We start from the raw sequence: 20,019 nt of genomic DNA on the forward strand, positions 1-20,019 counted from the left end.
TGCGCGCATAGGATTTAGACCGGCGTGCTGACTTCTCTGTTGTGCCTAGGTGGGGCTGCGATGTGTTGATCTTCCGAGGCCGGGCATGACCCAGGAAAGTGTGTCCGGCCAAATGGGATCGAGCGTGTTGGGTTATGTGGTGCACTCCTGCAGGGAAGTTTATCTATTCGAATAGCCATGTCCCTCGGTAAAAGGACGACCCGGAGTTGTACCTTGACCTTATGACAACTAGAACTGGATACTTAATAAAACACACCCAGACAAGTTCCACAGATAACCTGGTGATCGCTTTTCCACGGGGCAATGAGGGGAGGATCGCCGGGTAGGATTATGCTATGCGTTGCTACTTGGAGGACTTCAATCTACTCTCTTCTACATGCTGCAAGACAGAGGTTGCCAGAAGCGTAGTCTTCGATAGGACTAGCTATCCCCCTCTTATTCTGGCATTCTGCAGTTCAGTCCACTGATATGGCCTCCTTACACATATACCCATGCATATGTAGTGTAGCTCCTTGCTTGCGAGTACTTTGGATGAGTACTCACGGTTGCTTTGCTCCCTCTTTTCCCCCATTTTCCTCTTCTTCTCGGATGTCGCAACCAGACGTTGGAGCCCAGGAGCCAGACGCCACCGTCGACGACGACTACTACTCTGGAGGTGCCTACTACTATGTGCAGGCCGCTGACGACGACCAGGAGTAGTTTAGGAGGATCCCACGCAGGAGGCCTGCGCCTCTTTCGATCTGTATCCCAGTTTGTGCTAGCCATCTTATGGCAGCTTGTTTACTTATGTCTGTACTCAGATATTGTTGCTTCCGCTGACTCGTCTATGATCGAGCACTTGTATTCGAGTCCTTGAGGCCCCTGGCTTGTATTATGATGCTTGTATGACTTATTTATGTTTTAGAGTTGTGTTGTGACATCTTCCCGTGAATCCCTGATCTTGATCGTACACGTTTGCGTGCATGATTAGTGTACGATTGAATCGGGGGCGTCACAGTCCACCTCGATAATACTGTAGTGGTGCTTAGGCGAAGCTTTGTGTCGGTAGAACATCATCATCGTCACCACGCCGTCGTGCTGACGAAACTCTCCCTCAACACTCGGCTGGATCGGAGTTCGAGGGACGTCATCGGGCTGAACGTGTGCTGAACTTGGAGGTGTCGTACGTTCGGTACTTGATTGGTTGGATCGTGAAGACGTATGGCTACATCAACCGCGTTGTGCTAACGCTTCTGCTTACGGTCTACAAGGGTATGTAGACAACACTCTCCCCTCTCATTGCTATGCATCACCATGATCTTGCATGTGCGTAGGATTTTTTTTGAAATTACTACGTTCCCCAACATCATTCTCATGTGAAGGTGGAAAATCTGTACCTTTGTCATTACCTCTTATGATCAACTCAGATGATGCAGGCACTCTCAATGGTGATGTGTCACATGGTGGAGATGACATAGTCCTCGCAACAACGGATGTGGTTGTCATAGTACACCTAGTAGTTGAATAAACATATGTATCAACAGTTGGAATGTGCACCATGCACTTGTTCTCCTTGTGGGCAACACGTCGTTTTATTTCCTGTTCAGCTTTGCAAGCAAGACGAAACAAATGGTCCATATGATAACACTCTTCATGAATTAGTATCTCCTGAATATCATGGTTTAATCCTCCCCAAAATCTATCAATAAAATCCTTTTCACTTTCTTCTAAAAATGAGTGCAATAAGGTAGTTTGTAAATTATCATAATATTTTGTTACGGTGTCAATACCTTGTATTAAATGTTGTAGTTTTTTAATCATGCCACGAGTATAATAAACATCAACGAATCTATCTCTCATGACATGTTTTAAATCATCCCAAGTATTAGGTACATAATCAGGGTGTAACCGACAATATTCACTCCACCAAACTAAAGCATAACCAGTGAAAAAACCAACCGCAACCGTAACTTTTTTACTTTCATCAAAATTATGGGAAGCAAATATATTATTTATGTCGAACTCCCATTTAATATATAAAGCAGGTCTAAAACGACCATTAAATGGTGGTATAGAAACATGAACCTGATCATGTGCATTTCGATGTTTGTGCACCTCTCGTGACGGTTGTGGTATTTGCATAGGTGGTGGCATGTCTCCCGCGATCGACAAAGCCCATGAATTGACTTTGGATCCTGTCATGATTAGTAGAAACAAGAAACAAAATCCAAAAATAATGTTCCTGTAACTACTAGGATGTGGTGGTAAAACGCTCACAGTAAAGCAAATATCAATGTCTTACAAGTTCTTACCATGCAGCAGGCGGTGATCGGCAACCAGCGGTGTCAAGTAACTCTGAAGATTGAGTAAAGTGATTGCCAGGAGAACGTACATATACACGGTGTAGAAATATGTGGAGCTTGAAAGGCTTAAATATTTTGTAGCAAAAAGTTAGCAATAATCAATTCAGAGATGCAATGTTGAATAAACGCTCAACGACGGTACTGTGCTGGTCTTAGGCTAGACCAGACTAGAGACGCGGGCCTAGAACACTGATGAGGTCACGACGTAGCACAACTAGCATCAATGAAGGATAAGTAGCTCTGGACAGCAAAATATAAGTGAAGATCACAACGGCAGTAAATATAATGATGAAAAACAACTGCCAAGCAGGATATATAACAACTCTCTCTCTTCAACTTTCCTCTTGAAAAATTTGCTACCAACTCAAGATTTCCAATGCAAAAATAATCACTCAATTCCGAATTGATATGAGAAGTCAAAAAATTCTAAAACCAGAACAAATTGTGTTCGCGAACTTCGGAGGACAAAAAGACCTATTTAGAAGCCAATTTTGAGGTGCCAAATATTGAACAAGCTTCTGCAAATATTTAGATGCGGCTCATCGCTAACTTTAATTTGAGTACTTGCGAAGCCAAAACGGACTTCGTATGAGGAAGTTATGTCTGTTTTACTGAACAGTGCACATAATAGATTCCAATCTGAATTGAACTACGAGATTGAGTCTAGATAGATCCGAATTTTGTTTTTTTTCTTCTTTTTTTCTTCTTTTTTTTCTCACACTTTTTTTCTTTCTCTTCTTTTTTTCTCTAACTTTTTTTCTTTCCTTTTTTTCTTTCCTTTTTTTCTCTTTTTTTTCTCCTTCTTTCCAAGACAAACTAGATAAGACGTAGATTGGATCAGACGAAGATGTGAATGACCTCAACTATGATTATGACAATGAACAGTGCGTAGCACGTGGTGGAAATTGATGGATGAGATGGTGGACAGCGGAAGGGATAATGATGTAGCGGCAGCGAGACTAATGTGATCAGAACTCAAAACTCTAAAGGAACTAGACACTAAGACCAGCAACTCGACACGATGATGCAACCGATAATTTAACTATGGAAGCAATGAAAAGAAAATTGTAAAGGCTCAGACTAGCTTGTACAAAGGATGAATAGATCTAACTTTTTTTGTGGCATTTTCTTGGATAATAGGTATGAAGGACAAATGCGATCAAAACTATGAAAAACTGTAAAATCTCACCGAGCAACCTAAAAACTGATACCACTTGCTAGAGGCGGGGGTGCCCCGATCTTTCGATGAGATGATAACTATCGATTTGGTGAAGATGACTTTGATGATTCGACTACAAACGTGCACGACGTTGCGCCTTAGCAATCGCTAAACCAACTCCAAGAGGTTATTGACCACGCCGGAGCACAATCAACCTGACCACGAAGGTCTATTCCTGCAAGCAATCGAAGAACAAGCAAAAATATGATAAAAGTAATCTGAATATTGCGAGTATATATGAAGTATTGATAAAGGTGGGGATCCGTAAGCGGTCTTGGTCTGGTCGTTGGACACAAACGAAGTACACGAAGTTGCAATGGCTAACTTTTAACTAAATAAATCCCAAGGAAAAAGCTACTAGATGGATCTACTTATATAGGAGCAAGGGGTGGCGGCCAAGGAGGTGGGAGAACGTCCCAAGGCAGCCTAAAACCAACTCTAGGTCGTAACGTGCCCAAGTGGAGGTGATGCAACACCTTTGGACTTGTTGTTTGACTCGAATTCTGCTGCAGCGTCAGATTGTTTCGTCGATATCTCAATGCTCCGGACGAATTTGAAGGTGAATCCAACTGGGTTGGAAAGAGCACGAAATCTACTTTCCAACAAAAATAGAATCACCCAATTCAAAGTCCGTATGAAAAAGTTGTTGGCGTTTTGAGTCAGGTATGTCTGTGCAGTCCGAATCTGAATCCAAAACGTGAGAAACTTGGACTCTATCTTTTCTTGACCCAAAAGTAACGTGAAAGGACTTTTTGAACAGAACACAAACTTCTCCTTTTGCCTTATCTTCATACGTGGATTGTACAAATGCCCATACACCTGTAATTAGACAAAACACAAAAGTGTGTGAAGTATTTTTGTTCTGGATAACATAAATAGATTATTGAATAGTTTGTACTAAAAATCACCTGACAAATATGCATGTATATAACATTTTTGGTCTTATCCAAGGTAGCCATGTCCTCATCAGTTTCTCATCATGCTGAATGAACAAAGAAGTTTATTATTTTGGTATATTGTCACGCTAGGAAATCATACATCTCTCCTTTCGATAGTAAGATCGGAAGGATTATTCTCACATCTACTTCCCAGAAGTTGCCACGGACTATTTTTATCCTACCTTCTAGTTTTTCCTTAGAAATACCTGTAATTTTATTCATACTCATAACAGTTACACGTACGCTGATTTAGATCTAAAATCCAGAAAATATAAAGTAACTCCTAAAACTAAGGATTATAATGAAATCTCTTGAAAACATTTTCTTCGCGGTATCAATCTCTGCTAAAAGAAATACTCCAAAGACTCGATAAAGTGGATGCAATTGGACCGGGACAACGATGTTGTCCCTCTTTCACTCGCACGGACATTACCAATAATGTTTTTGAAAGCGCCTTGAGCCGCCCATCCAAAAAGATGAGAAACCTTGATCATGAACGTACGTGGGCCGGGGATGATCATTTAGAAGTGCGGGCCATCGAATCACGATATCTTCACCATGGTGTCGATAAAAGATTCCACCTCCACAAAGAATCTCTATCTCTACTACTTAAAAAGAGCGTAAGGTTCTCATTTTACCTTTCTTTTCACCACCCCTTCGTCCAACCTTCCATGTATATGATAATTAACCACCTTAATTTACTTACCTTCTGAACTAATTTCCCTTTAATTTACTTACCAAATTTCTAATCAAAATATAAGGTAATTCACGGTCAGAATTTGATGAACATTTATTTACACAATCACATTATTATTGACAGGTAAATCACAAGCTACGTATTAGAATATTTATATCCCGTTACAACGCATGGGCATTGTTCTAGTCAAACAAACTAAAAAAAGCTTGACACGCCAACATAAACTCATCAGATCCGAATAATCGGATGTGCGAGCACAGAAAACTCTCTAACCTCATAGCACCGCCAAAAGAATGATAGTACTTTTATTCTCATAAAATACAAAGATCACTAGACGTTGAAGAGGAACATAAAAATCTTTAAGATGCGAAGTCCCCCCAGCTCGCAGCACCAAGATGGCAGCCGGAGGCGAGGGGACCAAAGATCGTTGGCGACAGTTATTGCTGCGCCGTTCACAAAATCCAACGTCGTGATAATTGATATTTTCTACGGAGTCTCCTCTCGCTTCTTTTCTTTCCTCTATCCCACCTTCTAGTGTAAGGGTAAATCAGTTCGTGGGCTTTGGTGAGTATATTTTCGCCATGACTTTTCTTTGAATTGCTCGAGGGGATCCAAGGATCATTCCATATATGTATATTTTCGCTATCTTCTACCTTCCATAATCCATATGCAGCCTTTTTTGAAGGTTTGAATTTCATATCATATGTTGTGCCAAACATAAAATGAACTGTTTGTCAAGGTTGCATCAAAATTTACCATCTGGAAATATTTAGGGCGTAGAACTCTGACCTATAAAAATGGGTTATTCTCTTTTTTTTACAATAAAAAATAGGTTATTCTCGATAAGACGCCAAACTTGTTTCCTCAGTAGGGTCCTGTTAAAGTCCACAATATCTCAAAACCGCATAGGCACATACACTTTTCAGTAGGCAAACCAATGTATATGCTTTTGGTTTTCCTCGTCACTCCACCAATGTCGTGACATCTCCTCTGTAATTTCCTTGCAAAAGAAAAATCCTAGATTGACGTCACCCTTAGACTGTAAAGTAATCTTTACAAAAGGAATTGAGAGGAAAAAAAGAGAAGATAAAACGGGAAGCACAACGGTTCATGGTTCAGGAATTTGCCACGTGGCTCCTCTAGCCATGACTTTTCCTCGAATCGCTGGAGAGGATCCAATGATCATTCCATATAATAGACTCATATTCTACCCTCCACAATCCATATGCAGACTTTCTTGAAAGTCTGAATTCCAAATCATATTTGCCAAAGAGTAACATAAGATGAACCCTTTTGTCAAGGTTGCATCAAAATTTACCATCTGAAAAATATTGGGCGTAGAACTCTGACCTACAAAAACGGGTTTCTCGTTAAGACGCCAAACTTGTTTGCCCGTAGGGCCTTGTTTAAAATACATGATATCTCAAAACCGCACAACTCTTTTTTCTTTAGGCACATACATTTTTCCCTCGTCGCTCCATTAATTGACGTCGCCTCCATAATTTCCTTGGAAAAGAAATCCTAGATTGACGTCACCTTTAGAGGGACTGTAAAGTAATCTTTACAAGGAATTGAGAGGAGAAAAACGAAGAGAAGATAAAACGGGAAGCACAGCGGTTCATCGTTCAGGAATTTGCCACGTGGCTACAGATTTTACGACACGCTATGTGGCCGTCCTCCGGTCGATGCCCGGCCATAGCCATACTTACAGAAACCCTGCGTACTGGGCCCAGGTGTCAGTGACCCACACCCACTGCTCGCTCCCTCCCCCGAAACTGTCCACGCCTCCGCTCAGCTCCGAGTAGTCGGAGGCAGGCAGCGATGGCCTCGCCGGCGGTGGCGATGCGGCGCCCGTCCCCCACCGTCCTCGCCTCCGCCCCTCGCCGCCGTCCCCGCCGTCACGTGAGTGCCCACTCCCATCGCTCTCGTGGCGCCCGCCGGCCGAAATTGTTTAGGCCCGTATATGCGCGTTCTGATCTGGTGTCTCGGCCTGATTTCTGCGCTTTGATGGCGGAATTCTGTGCTTCGACTGTGGAATGTCAAAACCTCTTGCAGCGATCCAGCTAGTCCAGCAGAGTTTGACTACCGCACCGTTGGCGAGTCATTAACTTTTTAAGGGAATCGGTTACTCTTGGATTGGCTCCTGGACAGGACCATTACGTAGGCTTGAGGTTGGTAGGATTTGGTTTGTGTGATAATAAGCCCTGTGAACTGGCAGTTAGATAGTTGTTCCTGTCACATTTTTATATATACACAAAACCAATACTGATATGATGACTGTTTCCGATTTAAGTATCTACACCCTTATGAACACGGTGTTCTATTAAACATTAGAGAAATGAATCATGTATACACTCCGATCCGTCTTTGCACTCACTTCCTCGCCCCAGTCTACAAATGATATCCATTCTGGAATTTGTGTAATTCTTGTCCTGTGTAATGCTTCTTATTTTGTGCCAAATTCTGTTCCCAAGCCTTTGCTTATTCATTTCATCCACAATGATTAGCAGGAGTATTCACCTTCCAACATGGGCTCCCCAAGCTCGGCTTCACGGTTAAAAGTTACTGCACTTTTTGGGTGGATCAAGGGAGATAGATATTCGAGAACTCGTGAATTGATCCCTTCTGCTGAATCGTACACTCTCACAGGGTCAGCCTCAGAGGTGTTTTTGTGTTTCTTGAGTCAACTCTTTTTCCAGGACTTATGCACCTGATTCATGGCTTTCTTAACCATTTCTTGATTTTAGGTGGACATGAAGCCACGTGAGGTATCGATTTCTGTTGTCTCTTCTATTATGGACATACCTCCGGCAGAGTGGGATGCATGTGCAGTTGATTCAGTTGAGCCTGAAAAGTTTAATCCTTTTCTTACACATGCATTTCTCTCAAGCTTAGAGGAATCAGGTTCTGCAGTGAAGGTGAGCATATAAAGCACCATTTCTTGATTCCGTACACCCACTATCAGACTTTATACTCATTTCATGGTTCATTTTTTCGTGTTAATATACTTTCAGAAATTTCAATACCTAATATCTTTAACTTTTGTTCTATCCCAATAAGCACGAGCCCTACAATTTATACTCCCTCCGTTCCTAAATATTTGTCTTTTTAGAGTTTCAAATGGACTACCACATACAGATGTATATAGACATATTTTAGAGTATAGATTCACTCATTTTGCTCCGTATGTAGTCACTAGTTGAAATCTCTAGAAAGACAAATATTTAGGAACGGAGGGAGTAATTGTTATGACTATCCTTGAAACTGTCATGTCCTGTACTGATTTCAGGAAACAGGGTGGTTACCTCTGCATGTTGTTGCACGGGACGAGAACCAAAATATTTTAGGTGTTGTTCCGCTTTACCTTAAAAGGTTTAACATCATTAACACAATATCATCTACCGTTTCCCTAATTTCTGTACACTTCATCTCGTTCATTGGCTGAACAACCACAATGTGCATTTGCAGCCATTCTAGGGGTGAGTTTGTATTCGATCAGTCATGGGCTGAAGCTTACCACAGCTATGGACTTGAATACTATCCAAAGTTGCAGTCTTGTGTCCCTTTTACTCCAGTAACTGGTCAAAGAATATTACTTCGGGATACATCCTACCGGGATCAAGTTTTTGATGCTTTAGTAAAAGCTTTGAAGAATTTGGCTACCAAGGTAGTGAAGTCAGAATTCTAGCAATATATTGTTAACAGTCTCTTGGCTAGCGAATAATTGTAGCAAAAGTTACAAAATGCTATTGTATGGTTGTGCTTTGCTTCATATGGCAATGGCAATATGACATTTTGATATTCAATAGGAAACATTATTCATCAATTTATGAATCAGTTGTCTTTTCATTTACTCTAATTTTGTTGTCATTTCCAATGAATACAACAGGCGACCAGGTTTAGTTCACTGAATTGGAAGGCTCTGTTGTCTTGTTACAGCTAATGTTTCGAAATCAATGCTTTGTTTTTATTGAATTGTCTAACAGCGATAAGTGAATGAGAGTAATGAGAGTTTTATAGTCAGAGTCTCTTTAGACCTGCTGAATCTTCATGGTGTTTGCTAATTTCGATTTTGGAGTATACAATGTTATAATAGCATGTAATTTGCCTATGCATTTTTTATTTCATTGATAGCTTCTGTGACTCTTAAATAGATGGAAACCCTCCGATCCACTGGACGAATTGACAATCTTTTGTTTTCTGCTGCATTTCAGTTGAATGTGTCATCACTGCATATAACTTTTCCATCTGAAGGTGAATTTAGCAAGTTGAAGGATAGTGGATTGTTGCAAAGAGTTGGGCTGCAATACCATTGGACAAACCGAAATTACAAATGGTACGTTAACATGAGATTTATAGAACTTCTGGATTGCAGTGGTTTAAAGTGCTCTTCTGACCACATAAGGCTATGACTCAGGGCCCACATTTAGTCATAAGCACGGCCTGGTAGACATATAAACAGGATTACATCACAAACAAGGGGCACCTACAATTTTCATCACAATAATGCAACCTCCAGGAATTTCTTTTCAACAACCTTCCACACTTGTTAACATATCAAGATCCCAGATTGTTGATAACTTGATATACCTTTTCTTTCATTTTATCTGGGAGTTTATTTGGGCAGTGTGGTGAACAAGCTAGTAATACAATCTTCCCAGACATTTGTTTCCCCCCTGTTTGGATTTACATCTGCATGACCATCCCAATGGAATAGTTGATGTCGGCAGATAATTGTAGATAAGTAAGAGCTTATATGCAAGAAATGCAAGTCCCTATGTTAAAAGTATAAACATTCTACCTTGGGATTTATGATCATGCCATTGCGCTCATTTGCTACTTTTGGAAATTTTATGAGCTTACATGCTATTGATTATGTGATTATGATATATCAACATTTACTGATATCTCTTTGTTCCACCCTTCAGTTTTGATGATTTTTTGATGGATTTGAAGCAGCCCAAACGGAAGAATATCAGACAAGAACGTAAAAAGGTTTGCCTTTGTTTTGGATTCCCTTTTCAAATTTTGGATATAAATAACATTTATATTTTTATCCTGCTTTTCAGATTCCTGCCCAGAACTTAAAAATGAAGCGCCTCCGAGGAGATGAAATAAAGGTACTTACGGTACTCAGCTGCTTATTTGTACTCAGTATTAGTTTTCTTGACATTACGGTGCTCAGCCGCCTGTCTTTCTGAGGCACTTCAAGTTTATTTCACAAAACAGTTGCAGATTTTACCAACTTATAATGGTTTTCCTTCGCATTGCAGAGCAGCCACTGGGACACCTTCTATAGATTCTACCGTAACACAACTGATAATCAGTTTGGTCCAATAACACTCTTTCCTTGTAATTTACAGAACTGATAATCAGTTTGGTCCAATAACACTCTTTCCTTGTAATTTACTTTCTGTATTTTTCATGTTAAACAATTCCTAAGTGGTTCTTTCCTGAACAAATCACAAGGTTTCTTCAAATAGTTGTCTATCTTCTGCGGACATTATATTAAACTAAACTTTGCTAAATGAGTAACAGATTTCTACCAATGCATGTGTCACTGTGCAATAAGAGCTTGAAACTAATTAAAGCAATAGCAGCTGGCAAAATGCTTTTAATTGCTAAATAGTAGTGCATGTACTTGTACTTTGATTGTACGCACAAAGTTCTAAAAATCACCATCATTGAATCACCCCCCCCCCCCCCCCCCCCCCCCCCCACACACACACTCGTTTTTGCTCGTATGACCCACAGAATATTTGTTGGTGGGTACTATTTGAAGTTGTGTGATGTAATTTTTTCACTTATATGATAAGTTTGTTTGCAGCTGGGGCAGAGCATACTTGACGCAGGAGTTCTTTCACCTTTTAGGAGAAAAGATGGGCGACAAGGTAATGCTAATTGTTGCTGAACATGATGATAAAGTTGTCGCTGGAGCTCTTAATCTTATTGGAGGCGATACATTATATGGCCGCTTATGGGGATGCCTACCAGATGCTCATTTCCCCAATTTGCATTTTGAAGCTTGCTATTACCAGGTAATTCACACATCTTTGTACAATATGTATACTGTATTAACTGAGAACTAATCTGTCATGGCAATACTGTTCCCAACTTTCATCAGGACATGCTTATTCGCATTCTGCAAAAAGGTAGAGCTGTTTTTAATGAAGGGATGGCCAGTTGATCATCAATTGCACTTGTGCTTCTCATCTGTTCGATTTCCTGTAGAAGATTGAATTCAAAAGTCTCTTATATTTGTAGTGGACATATTATATCTGACTGGTACTCTGAACAATGTGGAGACACATATGGTTCTTATAGAATATTTAACGTTCAGGCAATCGAAGCGGCCATAGAACTAAACCTGAGTAAGGTGGAAGCTGGTGCCCAGGGAGAGCACAAGATCCAGCGTGGTTACCTCCCTGTGACAACTTACAGCTGCCACTACTTCTTAGAACCTGGTTTTGCGACAGCTATTGGAAATTTTCTTGTACATGAGACAGCTCAGGTATTCCACTTGAATACTCAATAGTTGCCAGAGATTATTCAAAGTATATTGCTTAAATGTCACTTAGCCATCTTTTTTTGACTAAACGCTTTTGAGATCTTATGGGTTTCAGCTCTAGCCTACCCCAACTTGTTTCGGACTAAAGGCTTTGTTGTTGTCACTTAGCCATCTTTTTGTATTTGCTTCAATATATGCCTCCTATGGATTTGTAAACCGCTTTCTTGAATATATTGCATCCTGTTATGACCGGCATATTAGGGGCTTAGCCCAGCTAGTTGTGGCCCAGTCTATCTTATCGTTATTAGGGGCTTAGCCCAATTATCTTATTAGGAGGATTATATAAACTCGTGTAAGGATCTGTTTTGGAATTAAGCAAGAAAGCAATCATATTTGCTCGGCTTCCTTAGGGAGCCGGGAGACCTAACCCTAGCCTCCTCCCCTGCGCCATCTTCCTCTCAGCCGCCGCCTTCTCCCGCGCAACTACGGCGCCGACGCGCTGCCGCCGCCGCCCATCTCCTCGCCAACCAGCCTCCCACCCCTACAACCTACGGTTCAGGCCAGGTAGGGCCCAAGCTCCTACCAGTTTGGTATCAGCTAGCTTCGGTTCGATCATGTCTTCACCGCCGCCCAGCCCGTCTCTCCCGCTGCCGGTCACCTCGTCGCCTCCGGCGACCACCACGACCGTCGCCCCGCTCCTGCCCGCGCCGGGATCCTCCATCGCGCCCACCCCCGCCGTCCTCACCCCGGAGGAGGTGTCCGGGGTGCTGCGGGACCTAACCCAGGCGGTCCAGGAGATCCGCCTGTTCTTGGCCGGGTCCTACGGGCCGCACCCAGCTGCGCCGCCCATCGCCGCTCCCGCGCCGCCGTGGCTGCCATGGCAGCCGCCGCACCAAGCGGCCTCCGCCGCGCTCGCCGGGCCGCTGCAGCTGCCATTCATCGCCACCATCGCCCAGCCCTGGCTGCAGTGGTAGCCGCCGCTCCTGGCGGCCTCCGCCGCGCTCAGCGCTGTCTCGCTGGGCGGGAGTCCCGATCCACCAGGTCCGTTCCCGCCCTCGCCGTCCCCGCTACCTGCTTGGTTGACCGAGTCGTCGTCTCAGTCGGTCTACACGATGGCCTCGGGACCACCGCACGTGCCGCCCCAGCAGGCGCAGTACGGCGGGTCCTCCAGTTCCGCGGGTCCCTACGTTGGCCTCGACGCGACGCAGTTCCACGGGGGGCCCCCCTGTGATCACCGACCCGGCGCCACTGCTCCGCACCGCCAAGCCGTACCCCCATGGCGGTCATACCCAGACGGCGCCGTACCCCCACGGCGGTCATACCCAAACGGCGCTGCGCTTCGCCAAGCTTGCCTTCGCCACCTACGACGGCACCGATGACCCCCTCAACTGGCTTAATCAGTGTGACCAGTTCTTCCGGGGGCAACGCACGCTCGTGTCGGACCGCACCTGGCTCGCTTCATATTACCTCCGAGGCGCCGCATAGACTTGGTATTACGCTTTCGAGCAGGACGAGGGCGGCATGCTTCCATGGGAGCGTTTTCGCGAGCTCTGCCTCCTTCGCTTCAGGCTGCCAATATGCCGGAGCCGGCTAGCGGAGTTGGGCCGTCTTCCCTTCACCTCTACGGTGCAGGACTTCACCGACCGCTTTCAGGCCCTGGAGTGCCACGCGCCCGGCTTGACGGCTCGCCAGCGGGCTGAGCTCTTCGTCGGCGGTCTGCCGGATCATATCCGCGTGGACGTGGAGCTGCGTGGACCCCAGGACCTCCAGACGGCCATGTACTACGCTCACGCGTTCGAGCGCCGCGCAGTGGCCATCCAGCAGGCGTCACCGTCCTGGGCCGCTGGGCCGCCACCCTGGCCGAACGTTCCCGCGCAGGGTCGGCCTGCTCAGGCTTCCGCGGCACCCCTCGCCGCAACCGCGGCGCGCCCGTTCCGCCGGCTCACCCCGGCCGAGCAACTCGAGCGTCGCCGCCAAGGGTTGTGCTTCAACTGCGACGAGCCCTACGTGCCCGGCCACGTCTGCTCGCGACTCTTCTACCTGGAGGCTGCGGACTACATTGAGGAGGACCCCGCCGCTGCCGGGCTCGGCGACCTACCCGCCCCAGCTGCCGCGGAGGTGTTTGGCGACGGTTGATCACCTCGGGGAGTTCCGCAAGCGCTTCCCCGCCTTCCAGCTCGAGGACGAGTTGTTTGTGCAGGCGGGGAGAAATGTTATGACCGGCATATTAGGGGCTTAGCCCAGTTAGTTGTGGCCCAGTCTATCTTATCGTTATTAGGGGCTTAGCCCAATTATCTTATTATGAGGATTATATAAACTCGTCTAAGGATCCGTTTTGGAATTAAGCAAGAAGCAATCATATTTGCTCGGCTTCCTTAGGGAGCCGGGAGACCTAATCCTAGCCTCCTCCCCTACGCCATCTTCCTCTCAACCGCCGCCGGCGCTCATCTCCTCGCCAACCAGCCTCCCACCCCTACAACCTACGGTTCAGGCCAGGTAGGGCCCAAGCTCCTACCACATCCACAATTGCTACTCAGCCATCTGCATGCATAGTATCTGCAATTACTTAGTGTTATGTCATCCGAAAGCCGAACTCATAGCAGAAGACTATTATTGCGTCCTTAATTGTGAAATGTAAACATGGTACCCTGTTTTCGATAGAACTATTCCAGTGGTATGGCTTTATGTTATGATGGCTGATAAACCACTACTGTGTGGATTGATTGCTCTTAAGTTTACACTGTGTAAAGCATGCATCACCATTAAACTCCCATGTAATTCTTCGGTGGACAGTTATGCATTCTGCTCCTTCTCTCACATTGAGCTTCAGCTTTTGGAGCTAATAAATGCCAAACAATAGCGGCTACTGCTCTTGGAAAGGAGTGTATGCTTTCTTGCACACTTAAAAAAGGTGTATGTGTTAATATAGTAACTATAATTTAATGATAACACTTGTCTAAATATGCATTTCCCACAGAAAAGAATATTGGTGCAGTGTATCGACCCTTCCACATTTCTTTTCTAAATTAATACTCGCGTGCAAAAGCAAAAACGAACTAGTAAATTTCAACTTTTCCATCTTAGAAATATATTAACCATTATAGACTACCTCCATTTGATGATGTCATGAGTAATTCTATGTTTTCTGACAAATAATACTTGTATACTTTTATCTCCATCTAGCATTGGTCCACTCTTTTGAATTTAGGGACAAATAATAGAGAAAGCTGTTTTTTACGCTGTCCTTCATTTTATTAGAATCCTTCTATTTTCCAATAGGTTCTTATCCACCAAGTACCGTTGCTGACAATTCCAACTAATGTTTTCTTGTTTGCGTTGATATCAGGTTAAGCATGTCATCAATGTCCTGCATGAATCAGGTCCATACAAGGAAGACATATTGAAAGAATTTGCACCTCAACCAGACGGTGAAATGTAGAACAGAGGAAGGAACTTGCAGCTATGCATAGAACGATAATTACAACAGACGTAGCAGTAGGAAGACGAGCAATCACATGCCGCAGGAGGCAATATTGTGATTTCAATGGCTCGGATCCCTCACCCACCTTTGTACATTAATTATTACTAGGCATGTAAATAGCAAACATTTTATCTGGAATCATCCAATAGAAAGGTCCCATCTTAAAGCAAACATTCTATCACGCAATTTCGCTGTCTGAACTACTGCATGAATGCAATTACACGATTCGTGAGTACAATACATGGACGGTATAGACCTGACCTTTGAGACCATACTATGGTGTCTGCATCATCTTTTTCTTTTCTCATCAGAAGATCTGGTGCTACTTTTAAGTCAACTTGTGCTGTTCTTTTCTCATGAGATCTGAACTATTGAAACAGGTGAGCAGTCGCCCTCAACCAAGTGAAAGGCGAAAAAAAGTTCCCTGAATGTCACGTCAGTAGATCAGCCAAGATCCAAGCCAAAAGGGACATCAGATACCGCCTGCCTCATTGTGCGTTTTGTACAAGGATGGATACAAGGGGTTCTTCCTCAACTCGTCAGCCCAACAAGGCCAAGAACTGACGCCCGGTCAGAGAATCTCAAAGCAAACGAATCTACTACCTAAAGCTCCATCCATGGTTGTTGAAACATGGAGGTTCACTGCTCACTCATAAGCTACGACACACGAGCTACTCCTTGCAGAGCTGCAGCATGTCACTGGACCGCGGCACCATCACCTCAGGTAGGAGAGGAAGCAGCCGTTGGACCATCTGTGCAGGAGCTCGCCGACGCACAGGATGGCGTAGACCAGCAGGATGAACTTGAAGAGGAACGGGAAGTAGTGCGAGAGCCCGGCGCTCGACGAGTGGAGAACCTGAAAAAAAAAACACAACAGCAAGCGAAGATGATGATGAGTCCTGGAACATCAGACGGTAATAAGATGGAGGTAGGGGTGGTGACGTGCCATGGCAATATCGGTGAGGTGTGCTCGCCGTCGCAGCGACGACTTGCCATCGACAGCAGCTATATGGTCCGAGCTCTTGCTCACAGTGCTGCATGGAGGGTCCTTGGGTTTCACGTTCGAGCAGCTCCTCAGACGCGGCACATCCTTGCTCTGAAGAGGCTTGACGATGTAATCTTCAGCACCAGCCTTGAGGCATCTGTCCCCAGCAAAAAGTTAAGACGGTTACTATCAGGTATCAGCTGCAGGATTCTGTATAGTACAGTACAATCAAAAGATTACAAAGACACAATGAATGCACTGAGAAAAGCAGAGATCTCCATCGGATGTTCAAAATTCACTGATACTGATACATAATGAGAAGAACTAGGACAGGCAGCATAATGAACTGACTGCAGGGTATTTACTGAAGCAGCAAGCACTGTGGCTACGAATCCATCTTATTAACTGCTTTAGACCCATGATGTACTGTCTGCCTACTGTCCCGGCAAAGGCAACCTTTTTTGCCCCCGCCCCCATAGCTTCATCGACTTTGAACAAAAATGGATGCTCGAGCGAAGAAAAGGGGAAGCAAAATCGAGGCTCACCTGCTGATCCTCTGGGGCTCGTTCTCCGACGACATGACGATCACCGGGATGGGCTTGAGAGGACTCATCGCCTGAAAATGTCCATGGAAATTAGTAATGAGATTCTGGGAGCATTGGACATCTTCTTTCACATCACAAATGTGAATGGAAAAATGGGCACGTATGCAGTGAGATTTGCACCTTGATGGCTTTGAGGAGGTCGTAGCCGGTCATCTCAGGCATGCAGTAGTCAGTGAGCACCATGTCGACGGCCTGCTCCTGCAGACAAACAGCACAGGTGAAAGAAAACAATCAGTACTAGCAGATTATTATTACCCTACTAATCCAAGCAACACCTTTCTCCAACCGTGCCTTTAACTAGTGCTCTCATGTCCTGTGGCTACCAGACAGCCTCGGCAGGCCGCTGTAAGACGGCGAGTTTTTATCCCTTTCCCCCCATAAAAAAGTGGCGACCTTTTCTGGCTCTCGTCCTCCCCTCCCAAGAACACAAAACCCTCACGCGCGCATGCGCGAGCCCGCCCCTCGCCCCGTACGGTACGGCGGCCGGCGTGCCACCGACAAGTGGCGCGCCGCCGTGGCGCCAATGGATAGCCAAAGTGGGAAAAATGAAAGAAAATGAGAAGCAAGTCGTGCTTTGCAGTTGTTGATTGCTCTGCAGTACTGAATGCGAGGCGATCTGCCATGGACAGGGCGGATGGAATTGTTAGTAGTTACCTTGCCGTCCTTGAGCCCCAGGAACTCCATGGCCTTCTTGGCGCTGTCCACGGCGACGACTGTATGAAGTTGTTGAGATTTTAGTACAGAGCAAACGTGTTGGTAAAAAAAAGCTCAGAAACGGCGCAGCAATGGTGAAGGAAAGGAGGATTAAAAACATGGGACGATGACGATCGGTTATGCTGTCTATGTGCAGTTTGCACACATGCTGTTCAAGAGAAGCACGCGCATGGGACGAGCAAATTAACAGAGCAAAAGCATGGGCGGCAGAGGAAAATTGAACAGCCTCGCCATTAGAGAATTCGAGCCATGGAAGGGAAGGGAAGGGAGCTGACCGTGGAAGGAGCCGGCGAAGGTGTTGCTGCCGAGCACCAGTTCCACCACCTTCCTGTCCACCGGGGAGTCGTCCACCAGCAGCACCCTCGTCACCCCGTCCGCGCCTCCTCCTTCCATCTCCCTCTCCTCTCCTCTCTACCACACAAGCAACCACTCCAGCAGCAACAGGAGGAGGTCCTCCTACTAATACTAGTGGTAAGAAAGATGCTAGGGAGAATTATGACTGCGAGGCGGAGTGAGGTGAGGTCACAGGCGGCGCCGATAATGGGCTTTTAAGCAGCCGGGCGGGAGATGGGAGAGAGAGTACGAGCATTTGATGACCCGGTGCACCTGCAGGCGAGTGATGAAGGCTCCTCTCCTCTCCTCTTCTTCAGGGGGTGACCGCGAGCGTGGAAGAGAGAGAGGGAGGGAGAGAGAGAGAGAGAAGAGGGGTAGTGGGCCCGAGCCTCGCGCGCGCGGGACCCGCCGGCGGTGGCCAGCTCGTGGGGCACGGAAAATGCTTTCCCCTCCCCCTCCCCTAGATTTTGCTGTCGGGGAATCTCTCCACCTCCTCCCCTCCCCTTTTCTCCATTTTCCTTCCCTTTTCCCCGGTCCGTCCGACGCAGGAGCAGAGAATCGCCACCGGTGGTACGACGGCGATCCGCGCGTCGTGGCGCCACGCGTTGCATCATATCAGATCATCGGCCAGTAAAACAATTCTCATTATCTTAGCTTTGGTGATTATTATGTTCGTTCGTACTAATTGAAAACCATTTGACCTGCACGGGGTCCGATCGCGTCCGATCCTTTCTGGGAGTGCTCCTACCGGTCTCCGTCGCGGGCATGATCGCGCCACGGCGTGGAGGGAGGGGCTAAAGAAAGTCAGCACGTGGATTCGGCGCGGGATACGTTCCAACCGTTTCCTGGCTTGTATTATGGCGCTGGCTGGAGATGTTTATTCGCATGTCTGTGCCAACTAAATCATGCTCTCGTGGATGCGTATCTTGCGGATTATGTATATATGTTTCTGCTGCTTGAGTGCTGGCTCCGGATATGATGATATGGTGCGCATGTGCCAGTGGTAATATATGCATAACCAGATAAGACACTGCATCTTTGCTTTGCTCGCCCTGTCTGTATCCAGCTAAATATATAGCAAGTGGAACAAGTATGGATCATGTTTATGTCTCAGGCTAAACACACTTCATTCGCACCAGCAACAACAACAATAACAACAAACAGTTAGCTGCAGGCTAGGCATCTCCTAATTGACTCTTCAACTTTGCACTGAATTTCAAGAAAACTTCCAGCATCTAGCGGGATTTAATACAGACAAGTAGAGATGACAAGTTGTTTACATAAAAAAACTTCCTCGATTGATTCTTAAACTTTCACTATTAGTGAATGAATATAACACAATAGGTATTTCCTCACCTGCAAATGACTACAACAACACATATATGTTTTCATTACTTCGGGTTTCTGACATCAAAACCATTTGCTTCGAATGGGTAATTAGGGTTGTGGCCTTGTGGGCCTCAGCGCGTGAGCCGGTGCTACTACTCTAGGCGTCTCCCCCGCTGGGAGTGCCCCGAGGTTGGTTGCGTGGGGATGGACCTGAAGAGGGGGTTGTGGAAGATCCTTGGACTCCTGCATCAGATATCAACGAATGACATGCATGTCGATGATTAATGCACTGATGGAGAGGGTCGTGGAAGTAAGTAGAGGAAATGGTGGTGCCCGAATAGACCTCGACAATGTTGAAGGTGGTTTTACCCAGGTTCAAGCCCCCCAATGCATAATAACCCTATATTCTGCCTACCTATCTTTACTAACCAACGAGGGAGATTAAAATGGCGTTTTCCTATTTATTGAATTACGTTACAAATACGAGGCTCCGGCATGATCTTAAGCTTTTGATGGGGCTTCGTCTAGCCCTTATATAGAAAACGATGACAAGTAGTTTGGTAGCTATCTCCAATAGAAACGGAACTGCGGTTTCAAGCAATAAACATATGGAAACAAAATTTTCGTACCGACGCGTTAGAAAATTTCTTATCTTGTATTTGTATACCACTCCAACCGAAGGCATATACACTTTTGGTCTAACATAATCCTATCCAACAAAAACTTAACTCTCCCCTAATTTTGTGATCCTCGTCTCTCTCACCACACGCCTCCCAGGCTCCCATTCCCATCTTCCACGCCTCCTTGCATCTACGTTGGAGCGGTTTGATTGTGTTCGTCTCTATGGTTCAAGGGTTTTTGAGTTCCA

General features: G+C 45.3%; 2 protein-coding genes across 5 annotated transcripts; one reads left to right on the forward strand and one right to left on the reverse strand.

Annotated features, from left to right (window-relative positions):
• The first annotated feature begins 6,835 nt into the window (after window positions 1–6,835).
• LOC123045547 (uncharacterized) lies at window positions 6,836–15,371 on the forward strand. Of its 4 annotated transcripts, XR_006421491.1 has the most exons (13): window positions 6,836–7,098; window positions 7,704–7,859; window positions 7,944–8,114; window positions 8,486–8,568; window positions 8,665–8,863; window positions 9,411–9,532; window positions 10,125–10,191; window positions 10,266–10,316; window positions 10,470–10,522; window positions 11,024–11,234; window positions 11,321–11,348; window positions 11,537–11,707; window positions 15,051–15,140. XR_006421491.1 is itself a non-coding variant. In XM_044468641.1 (12 exons), the coding sequence occupies exons 1-12, from the start codon at window positions 7,018–7,020 to the stop codon at window positions 15,141–15,143; spliced, it is 1,458 nt and encodes a 485-aa protein (XP_044324576.1). In that variant the 5' UTR covers window positions 6,836–7,017; the 3' UTR covers window positions 15,144–15,371. The 4 variants fall into 4 exon arrangements, 3 of the variants coding, with proteins under 3 accessions (XP_044324576.1, XP_044324577.1, XP_044324578.1); XM_044468641.1 differs by lacking the exon at window positions 11,321–11,348 and having other exon boundaries at window positions 15,051–15,371; XM_044468642.1 differs by lacking the exon at window positions 11,321–11,348 and having other exon boundaries at window positions 7,707–7,859; window positions 15,051–15,371.
• Window positions 15,372–15,639: 268 nt separating this feature from the next.
• Window positions 15,640–18,163, reverse strand: LOC101290611 (two-component response regulator ORR1). Its single transcript, XM_044468644.1, has 6 exons — window positions 17,765–18,163; window positions 17,430–17,488; window positions 16,896–16,973; window positions 16,716–16,786; window positions 16,132–16,327; window positions 15,640–16,041 (listed from the first exon to the last, which is right to left on the reverse strand). The coding sequence occupies exons 1-6, from the start codon at window positions 17,880–17,882 to the stop codon at window positions 15,901–15,903; spliced, it is 663 nt and encodes a 220-aa protein (XP_044324579.1). The 5' UTR covers window positions 17,883–18,163; the 3' UTR covers window positions 15,640–15,900.
• Between the last annotated feature and the right edge of the window lie 1,856 nt (window positions 18,164–20,019).

This window comes from Triticum aestivum, chromosome 2B, assembly GCF_018294505.1.
Source record: "Triticum aestivum cultivar Chinese Spring chromosome 2B, IWGSC CS RefSeq v2.1, whole genome shotgun sequence".
NCBI classification, from domain to species: domain Eukaryota; kingdom Viridiplantae; phylum Streptophyta; class Magnoliopsida; order Poales; family Poaceae; genus Triticum; species Triticum aestivum.

What these genes read in the sequence shown, in the direction of transcription:
- LOC123045547 (XM_044468641.1), top strand. Translation starts at nt 7,018, where the DNA reads ATGGCCTCGCCGGCGGTGGCGATGCGGCGCCCGTCCCCCACCGTCCTC. An exon ending in GCCGCCGTCCCCGCCGTCAC is followed by an intron (nt 7,099 to 7,703) that starts GTGAGTGCCCAC and finishes CACAATGATTAG; the next exon opens with CAGGAGTATTCACCTTCCAA. An exon ending in TCACAGGGTCAGCCTCAGAG is followed by an intron (nt 7,860 to 7,943) that starts GTGTTTTTGTGT and finishes TCTTGATTTTAG; the next exon opens with GTGGACATGAAGCCACGTGA.
- LOC101290611 (XM_044468644.1), bottom strand. Translation starts at nt 17,882, where the DNA reads ATGGAAGGAGGAGGCGCGGACGGGGTGACGAGGGTGCTGCTGGTGGAC. An exon ending in CTTCGCCGGCTCCTTCCACG is followed by an intron (nt 17,489 to 17,764) that starts GTCAGCTCCCTT and finishes AACTTCATACAG; the next exon opens with TCGTCGCCGTGGACAGCGCC. An exon ending in TGGGGCTCAAGGACGGCAAG is followed by an intron (nt 16,974 to 17,429) that starts GTAACTACTAAC and finishes GTTTGTCTGCAG; the next exon opens with GAGCAGGCCGTCGACATGGT.